Source organism: Alligator mississippiensis, chromosome 3 (genome assembly GCF_030867095.1).
Source record: "Alligator mississippiensis isolate rAllMis1 chromosome 3, rAllMis1, whole genome shotgun sequence".
Lineage (NCBI taxonomy): Eukaryota > Metazoa > Chordata > Crocodylia > Alligatoridae > Alligator > Alligator mississippiensis.
Genome location: NC_081826.1, coordinates 114,728,845 through 114,741,614, shown reverse-complemented (window position 1 = coordinate 114,741,614; position 12,770 = coordinate 114,728,845). Strand labels below are relative to the sequence as shown.

The 12,770-nt window shown below is 42.8% G+C and overlaps 1 protein-coding gene across 2 annotated transcripts in view; it reads right to left on the bottom strand.

The window, feature by feature from the left end:
* GPLD1 (glycosylphosphatidylinositol specific phospholipase D1) overlaps nt 1-9,779 on the bottom strand; it is a 35,533-nt gene extending 25,754 nt beyond the window's left edge. The window contains exons 1-6 of one of the 2 annotated variants that reach the window (XM_019490469.2): nt 9,455-9,779; nt 6,820-6,875; nt 6,026-6,104; nt 4,278-4,375; nt 515-625; nt 208-256 (exon numbers count right to left, since the gene is read on the bottom strand). In XM_019490469.2, coding sequence (XP_019346014.1) covers nt 208-256; nt 515-625; nt 4,278-4,375; nt 6,026-6,104; nt 6,820-6,875; nt 9,455-9,701 — 640 coding nt within the window. In that variant the 5' untranslated portion in view covers nt 9,702-9,779. The remainder of the gene's footprint in view (nt 1-207; nt 257-514; nt 626-4,277; nt 4,376-6,025; nt 6,105-6,819; nt 6,876-9,454) is intronic. The other variant, XM_014606712.3, reaches the window with a different exon arrangement.
* Nucleotides 9,780-12,770: the final 2,991 nt, after the last annotated feature.

Genomic DNA, 12,770 nt, shown 5'->3' with positions numbered 1-12,770 from the left:
CATGTACACAGCTTCTTTTCCAGAGCTTGCAAGATGGGGAGAGGGGCACAGTGCAAGATCCATGTGGCTCGTTTCTTGCTCCTATATAGCATCAGGTCATTGCACATAGGGCCAGACTCACCACCCAAAACTGGACTATGCAATAAATCCGTTATTGCAGAAGGATAGAGACCTCATTGATTTAGAATCAGCAAATATAAATATTACCAAAATCACCAACTTGATGAGCTTCTGAGTATGAGCCATGAAAATCAATCTGTGGGAAATGGAAAAAAATATTTAATGTATAAAATAAATAAGTCTATTTTGCTCACCCTTCATTACAAACAGAAACATAGAAAAAGAGCAATAGTGAAGTGGATAGGCCCAAAATTTGACTAACTATCAGCCTGTAAAATTTAGCATGCAAGTAAATCTTCCAAGGATCACAGTCCCACTTTTCCCCCTTATTTAAAAGGCAAGCTATCAATATCAAGATCCACAGTACGACTGATGAAATGTAATGTACACTTACTGCTCCCATGGTCTGTAGAAATCCTTGATCAATGCCCAAGCTATGCCAATTCACATCTGCCACCATATGGGAGGCAATTCCAAACAAGAAAGCCACCAGTTTCTCCGTAGCCTATACAGCAATAACAATATATAATAACATCCCATAACTACTATTATAGTTATACTGCATAACTACTATATCTTTGCTGTCTTGAAACATTTCATCCATTTTGTGCATTGAGTCAGGATAAAATTCAGCAATCTTTACTCACTAGGAATTCACACCTGCAAACTGTTCTAAATCCTTGTTGTAAAAAAGTTCTAGAAAGGTGTTTCTACATGTGCATATTAATGCTCATGAAAAAGCAACAGAGCTTATCACTCTGGAGTTTATTGCTCCTGGATGATTGTCTTCACATGTGCCTGGGACCACAGCACATTGAGCTGGAGTGGAGGAGTCCTGGTGGGCAGGGGGCCCCAGGGTGCTAGCCCAGGGCTGCTCCCCACTCTGCAGCATGCTGCAGAGGGGCTGGCTGGGGCATGAGGGTGCTTCAGTGCAGGACTAGCCAGCAGGCAGCCCCCACACTGAAGCACTCTCATGCCCCAGTCACCCCCTCCTGTGTCTACATATACACTGCTGCAGGGTTTTTTATTTCACAGCCAGATAGTATTTGTAAATACTACACTACTTGTAAATAAAAGTACTATCCTGTTGCGGTGTAAGTTAGTGTAACCCAGGTACACCCAAGGGTGTGCCCTATTCTCAATTGAATGGAATGGGTAGGCAGGAGGGGGTGCTGTGAGAGGGATGTCAGAATTTCAAGCAGATCCCTCTTTCCTCTATAGAGTTAGCCCAAGCCTAAATTCTTAACTATATACAATTTATTAAGTTATAATATACATAAACAAAAAACTAATTATCATATACATATATTTACACAGTGAACACTAACCAATAACCAAGGTCAAACCCTAAATAATGCTATTTACAACATCATCATACAACATTTCAATTACAAAATATAAGGCGCAAACATGAACAATCTTAATAACATCTATTCCTTAATATAGTTCCTGACCCATGGCAAGAGATAGTCCTCCTTCCAGTGGGGTCCCTTGAGAGGTATTCAGGAAGCACCAGAGGCCCCTCCCCTTAGGGCCTTGACTAGGCGGGGTGGGGGCTGCTCACCCAGCCCCATCTCTGGGTTTGCCCGTCCCAAGCGTCTTTCCCCTGTGGAACCCAGGGGCCCAATGACTCACACTCCCTCAGGTGGCAGTGGTCAGGGCGCAGCTCAATGGGGTCTCCTCTGCTGGAGCGCCTCTCCAGGCCTCTTCTGCGCCACTGGGCTCCTCTCCACACTGTGACCCGCTCTGGGCACTGAGGTCTCAGCTCCTCTCAGCTGCTGCACCACTGCGGCTCCTGGATGCTGGGCCTCATGCTGCAGCACTACCATGTCCCTGTGCCCTGGTTCAGCACTAAGGGCTCTCTTAGCACAGGCTGGGCCCTTTGTGCTCTGGTCGGCTGTCCTCATGTTGGGTGGCTAACCTGAGCAGCCTCCGCGGCTCCCTGGCTCCCAAGGCTCGGGCCTGTGCGCTGCCCTTCGCACCGTGAGACCTGGCCACTTGCCGGGAGATGGGGCCTGAGCCACCTCACTGCAGCCCCAAGGCCTTTACCCTGTGCGCTGCCCCACACATTGTGTGGCCCACTGGCCCTGCCAGGTTGCAGGCTCGAGCCACTGCTTGTGGCTCCCGAAGCCTGGGCTCCGTGCACCAAACCACGCACCGTGATGGGCCCGAGCAATCTCACACCGCTACTAGGGCCGGGTCTCTATGCAGTGTCCCTGTGCTCTGTCAACAGCCGCAGTGGTCTTACACCACTCCCAAGGCTGCTCCTCCAATGGCAGCTTCAGGAGCCTTGAGCCTATTGCCCACTGGGGGAGAGCTCCACAGCTTTTCTTGGCTTCACTCTTCTTGAGTCCCTTGCAGCATCTGCCCCTCGTGCTGGGCACGCAGCTCCTTTTATACGCTCCAGGGCTTCGCCCCTGAAGTCTTGCAGACCCGACAGATTGCAGTTTTCAATCAGGTCTGGGGGAGCTCTTCTCCCCCTCCCCTCAGGAAAGAGGCGTGACTATATTTCTCTTGCTGCCTCCTGATTGGTGCATGGGCACCACCAATCAAAACAGCAGGCTCTCAAGCCTGGGACTCAACCCAAGCTCTGAAAGGTAAGCTTGCTATATTAGTTTACTCCAGCCTAATAGGGGTGCATGTGTGGATATGAGACATTTACTACACAGCTAATTAGTCTACTCTGCAGTAAAAGTTTCACGTAGACATGCCCAATAAGCAGTTAATTATTTGCCTAACTTTAAGCACTTCATTAATTCCAAAGTGATGGAGTTACTTGGCTGAATTTATTGACTTCAGTGGGTATACCCATGTGTTTCAAGTTAATCATGTACTTAAGTGCCTCGCTGGAACAGGGAGAAAATACTCAGTGAACACATCTACATGTGCTATTAATGCACAACAATAAAATCCAGATCTTATTGCTCTGGAGTTTATTGCTTCCAGGAAGCTCCTGTGTACGCCGTTTATACATGCTCCCAGGCCACAGCATGTTGAACAGAGTCAGAGTAGCCCCAGCAGGCAGGGGACCTGGGGACTCAGCCTGCCAGCCTGATGCAGCTCTGACTGGGCTCAGTGTGCTGCAAAGGAGCTGGCAGGAGCATGACGGTGTTTAAGTGTGGGGTAGCCAGCAGGCAGCCCCTGCATTGAGGCACCCTCATGCCCCAGCCAGCTGGTTCAATGTCTATATGTGCACTGCTGTACACAAAAAAACCTCTGCAGCAGGGTAGTACTTGTACTTGGTTGAAATAAGCTCTGAACTCTGTAGATGAAACAAGTACCCCTACAAGTACTATCCTGCTGTGGAATTTATTCCTGTGCCCTAATAGCAGTGCACGTGTCGATACTGACACGATTACTGTTGAGCTAATTAGTCAGCTCTGTAGTAAATGTCCCATGCAGACATGCCCAATACTTCTCAGGATTGAGCCCATCAAGCAGTGCTTATGTTAGTAGTCTCATAGACATGACAGTGGGGTGTACATGTCAGTATAACTCAAGGTAAATGTGGCAAAAATAAAGAACTGAATAATTTCAGAAGGATTCAATAATAAATCAAGAAATAAATAATATATTCCATTAAGCTATTACCTTTTCCTTTTGAACTTTCATAGAAAATCTTGAGCTAAAAAAATATTTCACTGGGAAACAATACATTTAATACATCGATTTTAAGATTATCTTTTTATTTATTTAACTTTATACATTAAAATATAATGCTTATATATGTATGATAGAAATAATAAATGTTTCATTGGAAAAATTAAACTTTTCCCTGGCAAAGAAAACAACTGTTGTCAGATGTCAACAAGAGATTTTAATAATAAAAAAAAGATACAATTACAAATAACAAAAAAAAGTTCTTTTTCACACATTATGTAATTAAAGTGTGGAACTCAGGGCCACCATTGTAAAAGCAGAGAGTTTAACCAGATTCAAAAAGGGGCTGGAGAAATTCTTGGGGAAAAGGTACATCAGTAGCTATTGTGTGACAGTATACTGGGCAAGATGGATTTACAATCTGACCCTGTAAATGGCAGTTCTTATTTTCTAATTTTTCTACAAGCAGCTAAGAGTGAAATTTCAGTCACATAACTTTGGGTAAAATATGGTTGGTTGGGGTTAGATGAAGCACATGCAAAACAGATTTTTCCTACCTCTTCCCAAGGGTGAGGATAATGCCTTCTAATGTAATGAATGCTGGTGTTGAGAAATGGTGTCCAGTGAGTGTCTTCAGATACACGATGAAATATTCCTACAACAGAATTATATGTACATTATTTGATTTTCTCTGTATGGAAAAAATGGATGTCTCTTCTATTGCACATTAAAAGAAAGTGATGGTTTGCAGCGTTTTAGGCAATGTAAGCAATTGTACACATTCAATATTGTCAAAGAGATAAAAGATTTACGTGACATGTTATGGATTGAAACACCTGGGAGCCTCATGTTACATCCCTTTCTCCATACTTGTTGGTTGGTGAGGAAGATACAGTAATGCTGCACTCTATGTGGAGAACTTTGTTAACAGAGATGAGAGAGAGGCTGGTGGACAAATGTATATACCAGATTGCATGGCAGTGATGCAGGCATATCAGAATCCCCTGCTTCAGGGCATGCACCAATTTCCACAGCAGCCATGAAGGAAATTTCTTTTTCATCCTTTTAAATGATAAGGTTCATTCTATGTTTGCAAAGGGGAGATTAATTTTTCCTCTAGAAAATCTATTATTGGTCTCACTTGAATTGAGCAGAAATTTAGTCTGGTCTGATGTTCATGTAGGAGAGAATATTCTATGTGCCTACTTAATGGTCAAGGGGGTTGGGGATTAATATTTCCATGCCAAATATAACAAGTTGCTCTTGTTTGGGAGGAGAAAGGTAATAGAGTTTTTAGGAACTGCAAAGGAATTGTTGTTTAAGGTTTGTGAAATACAGGTTCTATCAAAGATGGCAAGGTCTTCTGGATGATTTTATTGCCCCTGAGCCTCTTTTCATATTTAATACCAAATTAATTGTAAGGTTGGAAAGGCTCTGAAAGCAAATAGCACTGATTTTGTGATATGTACCTGTGTTCTCCAAGAACAAGATTGACACTCAAATTCATTTCATGTGGGCCACTGAACAGCCATCTATACTTTTCCCAGAGCCTGATGAAGGGACTTTGATCCTGAAAGCTTGCAGAAAAGGACAGTCTTCTTGTGATTTCCCAGTTGGTCTAATAAAAGGCATCATTTTGGAACCAAGAGTTCTAGTTTTTTGTATATCAGAGAGCAATAACTTTTAGTTCCCAGCAAATTGAGTGAGCTACAAGGCAGCAATCTAGAGATGAAAGGCTCCATGTCTTGGACCAGTCTCCCAGCCCATTCACTCCATTATATTTTGTACTTTTAAAAGAATTATATTAAAAGTCAGCCAGCCTTTTTAGGCTGGGAGTGTTTAATATTCTCCTATATACCCCACAACTAATTAGATACAAATATTACTTCCCAGTTAAAGAGGTTAGCTCTAGCCTTTTGCTCTGACTTTTAAAAATCATTCTTTATTCTCAGTTTCTTCTGAGATCAGTATGCGATCATATGTCTTAATTTAATCAAACAGAATGTATTGGAGTAAATGCTATAAAACAGAAAATAATCTTTCTATAAGTTTTTTAACCTTCCTATACATTTGTTTATTGCTATAAAATTCTACAAGACGACAAAGATAGATAGATAGATAGATAGATAGATAGATAGATAGATAGATATAGAATGAATGTGACATTCTCTATTAAATTATATGGGCTTTTTCAGTGCGGTCTATAGAACTGTTACCTTTATCTCCATTAGATTTTATGTTTAAAATGGCCCATAGAGGAAAGATTATGTTATTGCAACATTGAATGTATAAATTCTCTTCTCACCATTCTTGCAAATAACAGGATAAAAAGCATCAGGATAAACACTCCCAGCCTGAAATGCATCTTGGTGGTTTAGTAACAACTGAAAAGGGAAGAGGGAAGGAATAGGAAATCAGAATCTTTTATTACGACAGGAAAAAAAGAAAAACAGATTATTGTCAGTATCTAAGCTGCAGAATCAAACACAACTCTTCAACACTGTCAGCAGGATAGTGCCAAGCTACATTTGATAGTCAAATGTATTACTTCAGTTTCTGTCCTCATTTTGCAGGCCTAGAAAAGAATCTAAGCTAACTGGTTTATACTGTAATATGTATTCCCTGTTATACCAAAAAAACTTTTGAAAAGACCCTTAACTCTTACTTCCGAGAAAAGATCACACAATATAAACCAGGGGTGCCAGTGTGGCTTGTGAAGGCATTTTGCTTTGCACGTGAGCCTCGGGGTGGGCAGCGGGGAAGGGGCAGGACTGCCCCTCATGGTTCCCCCGCCATCCACTCCGAGGCACACCAACATCTTACAAGTCAAGGTTGCGGATGTTCTTGCCACTCCGCCCAAAAATGTTGCCGACCCCTGATACAAATAGTCCTATAGTATTCTTATTTCAATGAAGGATGCAAATAGCACTTTAAATATTGAAAGGATCAGTTGAAAGGATCTTGAAGCACCCCCAGGTGTTGTGACAACCTGCTTGAGAGTCACTGGTCTAGGTGCCACATTAAGACAAATAATATTAAATGCAAGGACAGCACAGGAAATGGGTAAAACACATGCAGAGTTAATTAAATGCTTCCTACCTGTCTATAATTAATGTTCCTTTCATGTTTGTCAAAAAATTCCAAAGCTCTATGTGCTGAAAAATAACAAGTATTGCATTATTAGCTTACAAGTATTGTCACTGATCCTACTGTTAGTTAAAAGAATACTTCATTGTCACACCTAATATAAATAATGTTGAAATGCAGATGGTTGCTTCTCTCAGCATTTCCCACGTGGTTAAGGATGTGCTCCCTCCTCACACAAACCAGAGAGGACCCTGATCTAAGAAATGCAAATATGTTACTATTTTGATGCATAAGGACACAGACTGAGACCTTTCCATTCTCCTTCACTCCTTTTTTCAGGCTAAGTGACATAACAGGAGAGTCTAACAGTACTGCAGCCTCCCCATGGCTGCCACAGACTGTAGCAATTAAGGAACAGAATGATGATTATGCACAGCCCCCATAAGGTAGGTACAATAAAATATTCAATACCACTGGAGGGTCACACATGCAATTTTAATTGCAGATTTAACACTCCAAGTTTCCTTATTGCCCTATATATTGAATGAGTTATAACTCTGATCACTCGATCAATCATTAATTATTAACTACTTGATTAATTTTTACCATATGTGAAAGACAACAAAAATCTGAAGTCAGCAAAGTAAATACAGTGTTTACTTACTGATCAGGCAGGCATCCACATTTCCAAAGTTACATTTACTAACCAACCTTCAAACTACAGAATAAAATAAGCTGAGTCATCATTTTTCTTTAAGTAAGTCTTGTTCAGAGTTTTTATCATATTAAAACAAGTTTAATGTAGTCAAGGCCTTGGGACCAGTCTTTAAATAAAATTGCTGAATATTTTCTCTGTAAAATGGTTGGGTTTGCATTACAATTACTACAATCACACCAAAGACAGCCAGCATATCTTGGACTATTAAAAAAAAACTATATACTGTTCATCCCAACGCGTAATCTAGAAAGAAGTAAATTAATGTATAAAACAGCACTCAGTTGGGAATAAAAGCATCCACTTTAAATAACTATCCCACTTTGAACATATGCTCTGTTCCAGAGTAATTTTCACATGTAGACAAGCCCTTTACAAAGTACAGGAAATGCTTTAGAAACTTTACTACAAAAGAACAGGCAAGATGACAGAGACCTCCCACTTCTAAAATCTATACTTAATACATGGAAGGAATACAGATTCCAGTAGCAGATTACATAGATGGGCAATTTATTTCCTCTATTCTCCCCAGTTAATGAAGTGCAGTGTCAGAGCAGTTAAGGTATTTTACAAGTGCCAGATATGCAAGTTCAAGTCCAGCTATGGACTCATGCCAAAGGCTGCCTGCAATTGACCCAGTACCTATAGGCATCAACTTTGTTTTTTGCCATTGGGTGCTTTTTTTTTTTTTTTGCCTTCCTGGGCCAAGTCCCACATACGTGCAGAAGAGGCAGAGCATTACTTCAAGCCAGCTTGCCCAATGTGGCCCTGGAGTCAGTGCCTACACCAGTACCTGATCATGGGTAGCTGGTCATTTAGGTTAAGGAGTCAAAAGTGATGCTAACTACATCACTTCTTTGTACAGAAACTGCTTACCTTAACTACAGTAACCCTAACCAGTCATTAGGCTTGGGTAGACCTTTGACCTTACTGGGTTCTCCCCGGTTATTTATATATACCACAAATTCACAAGCTATTGCATAGGTGGACTTATGCAGTTGTACAGAGGCCCTTTGTCTACAGTGGAGTTCCATACAGCCGTAAGGATAAATATTCTGCAGCATTCACTTAAAATATGCCCTTTCAATACGCCAGTAAACCCAGTTGCTAGAATATCTGCAGAAAGCAGATACAAAAAAACTCAAATGTTTAAAAGTTTGAATAAAAATAATCATTGAAAAAAAATATTTGCATAGACCTCTCCCTAATTCTGTTATGTTGTTCAGAATTAGCTAAACTGGTGCTTACCTACTACAAATACATGTAGAACAAAGACTTCAGCATTTTACTACTAATGTTTTGAAAATGTGCCGTTCTAAAACCTGATGTGAATGGAGAGAACTGAGATAATTAAGATGTGTGGCAAAACAGAATGGTCAGAAATAACATTTAACTGTTTAGGTCATTCCCTAGAAGGTATAAATTTAATTTAATTTAAATAGTTCATATTCAGTGATCAGAAGGTACTCAAGGCAGGTGAAGATAAGCATTTAGCTAATTCACAGAATCATCAGATTGGAAGGGTTCTAAATGGTCATCTAGTCTAACCCCCAATTCTTCCCTTCATTCTTCAATCCATACCATATTTTATAGGATCCTTAAGCACAGACACAAGCATTCAGATTGCAAGGTAATGAAATTCTCATTTGGGAAGGTGGGTAAAAAAATTACTTGAATTTAAGGACTGCACTCATAAAAACAACACCCTGTCCTACCTTCTGCACAAAAACAGGAAAAAAACTAGAGTTATAGTCCAAACTTCAGATCAAAGAACAGATATATGCACAGCCATTCATGTTCAGCCCAAGACAGGTGGAATTTGCATTACTTTAACACTTTACTTTCCAAAGATCTAAGTTTCCACGCACTCATACATTCAGTACTCTCTGCAAACAATTAAAAATGTCATGCTAAGTACTACATTGATCTTACCTATTTCAATATGTGTTGAAATGCCGCACAGCATGCATCTTTGGCACAAACCGAAGAACGTGATTAGCAAAACAGACCAAATCCTGAAATCATCCATGTTGCCGCTGTGCTGGTTTATAAATTGTGGTTTTGAAAACACTTGGGAAGCTGTGCTGTGACCTTTGAAATGCAGGTTACCGTACGTTTCTCTTCTTTCAAACATGTCACTGACATGGAGGATAAACTGTCGTGCTATCTGAGATGCCATTGCTTTCCAATTCAATGTTAGCCATTGTTTATCTTACATCTCATTGCATGTATCTTATGACCAGAGACAAAAGAAATCTATCCTATTGGAGTCTACTTTTTTCTCCTGGAATTTCTGGCATTTCAGAAGCTTGGGGAGGGTGATGTCTATTACTACAGCCTCTGCATTTCTATATCTTACATGGATACCACTGGCAGGCAATGATGGTAATTAAAAATGTCTTTAGCATGTATACAGCTGCTGTGCACAGCTACAGTTAATTTTACAGAAGGCAAAAAATACCTTACAAACCAGTGTTCCCTTACTGAATGGGAAGGGAAATCTAATAATGGGTGGTACAGAAAAGGCTGAATTATATAATGCCTTTTTTCCTTCAGTCGTCACAAAAACGGTCAGCTATCAGGTGACACGCACAACTGGCAGCAAGGACAGGGGAAGGGATAATAGTTTTAAGTAGAAAGAGAAGAGGTTAGAGCAGTGTTTCTCAACCAGGGCACTGCAGGAGCCTTCTCTAAGAAGGCTGAGAACCACCAGTTAGAGATTACTTAGAGAAGCTGGATGTTTTTAAGTCCACAGGACCAGACAAGATTTATTCTAATATACTCAAGGCATTGGCTGAGGTGATTGCAAAGCCATACTATTTTGGAGAACTTGTGGACATTGGGTAAGATTCTAGACAGCTCAAAAAAGGTCAAATATTAAGAAAAAGGGGGAGAAAGAAGATTCGAGAAATCAGAAACTGATCAATTTAACTTTAATAACCAGAAAGATAATGAAGCATATCATCCATGTTGTATGGTCTGAAGTCCACCTATCTGTTAACTGAAAACATTATAAGCACTAGTTTTATCAGATGTCAGGAACTGCAGAACTTCCCACCAAGTAGCATGTGAAACTCTGCAGATTAGGTCCCACAATACAGTGATTCTCACCAAACTGGCGATCACATCATTTTCAGCACAAAGGGGAGGCAATTTCCTGCAACGCCACCTTCCAGAATTTCCTGAATTCCAATAAATTTTATTTTGATGCCTATGTGGAATTCAGGGCAGGATCGTGGCCCAAAGAAATCATAAACCGTATAGGTCTTCCAGCTGATGGAGTCCCATCTACAAACTTGTAGCAAAACGAAGACAATTCAGAGTGGGCCAGATCCTGAAGATCCTTCACTTTGTGGGCGTGTCTACACAAGACATTTACTGTGTAAATGTCTGCTTGTAAATTAGCTGCTTAGTAAATGTCTCAGCATCTACATGTGCACCCCTATTAGGCTGGAGTAAATTAATTTACTCCACAGCAGGAGAGTACTTTATTTATAAATACTCTCTTGCTGCGGAGTAAAAAACTCTGCAGTAGCACATGTGTAGACCCTGCCCGACTGGCTGAGGCTCAAGGGTGCTTCAAAGTGGGGGCTGCCTACTGACTATCCCCATGCTGAAGCTCCCTCATACCCACAGGTGATGCATAAGGGAGGACAGGGGGGCACATGCCCCCCCCCAAAAAAATTGGCCCTTGCCGGCTGAGGAGTGGGGGGCAATGGCCTGTGTCTCCCCTGAGATTGTGGGGGCGCTGAGAGAAGTGCCAGCAATGGTGATTGGCCACTGGGGGACCCCCCCATCAGTGATCAGCCACTGGTGCCCCCCCAGGATCAGGAGGCACCAGTCACCCATTCTCCTACCCTAGCCAGCCCTTCTGCAGTGCACTGAGCTGGGAGGAGCAGCTCTGGGCTTGGAGACTGGCTCCTGGGGCCCCCTGCCAGCCAGGGCTGCTCCACCTGGGCTCCATGTGCTGCACTTAAATAAACTGTGGAGCTTATTGCTCCAGAGTTAATTGCTCCCAGGCACACTTCCAATGGTGCGCGCAGAAGCAATTAACTCCGGAGCAATAAGCTTCGCAGTTTATTTAGGTGCCGTTATTACATGTGTAGATGTGCCCAGTGGTTACTTTACTTTGTGGTATTCCATGCAACAGTGCAGGAGAACACCTCATTAGGGTGATCACCCAACCCTAATTGGGTGGGTCAGTCCCAAAATGGGAACAGCAAGTCTCAGGCTCAGGCTGCATGACTCCAGGACAGCATTTGTCCTGGATTCCCGGTATCATGCAGGAATCCAGGTTTTCTGTTCACCGTGGAAAAATGTGGAAAACGGTGGCTTTCCCCTTGCTGGCTGGCAGAGTTCCAGTCTGCAAGGGACTGCTTGGCGCTGGGAGGAGCGGGATGCAGGGGGCACCATGTGTATATGTGTGTGTACACATGCATATGGCCAGGAATAAAGCCCCAGGTAGCAATGAAGAGCAGCTCCCCCAGCTGCCTGAAGGTAAGTCTTTGGGGGGAGGGAGGGGGTGGGGGTAGCTGATTAAGTGACCACCCATCCCTAATTTGGCAGGTCAGTCCCAGAATGGGAACATCAAGTCCCGGTCCAAGGCTGCATGACTCTGGGACAGCATTTGTCCCGGGTTCACAGTATCATGCAGGGATCCGGGTTTTCCATTCACTGCAGAAAACCACAGGAAATGGCGGGTTTCCCCTTGCATGCTGGCAGCATTCCAGGCTGCAAGGGAGCAGGACGCAGGGGGCGCACCACATGCATGTGCGCACATGCACGCATGCACGTGGCAGGGGTTACAACCAGGCAGCATGGAGAGCAGCTCCCTAAAGGTAAGTCTATGGAGGGAGGGGGTAAGGGCGAGAAGGGAGTGGCAGACTGAGGCCTCCATGCTGAGGGAGGGAGTGGGGGGAGGGCAACAGGTTAGGTAGCCCCAAGCCCAAAGCGGGCAGCTTGCATCCTCTCCTGCCGCCATGGGCTCCACTCAACTCTGCTCTGGCTGCACCGCTGCAGAGGGGTAGGGAAGGCAAGCATGTGTCCTGCTTTTCCATTTTGCCTCATATTAATTAAGCCCAGCACCCTGGCATGACCAGGGGGCAGGGGTGGGGGGAAGGGTTGTTGGGGGCAGGGACTTGGTGTGACCCTTCCAAGAAGGATCCATGTTGCAGTAGCAAATTCAAAGGAATCTTAAAGGGAAATACTGCTCAGCAAGCACAGCATTCCTGACTCTCCCAGGCTAAAA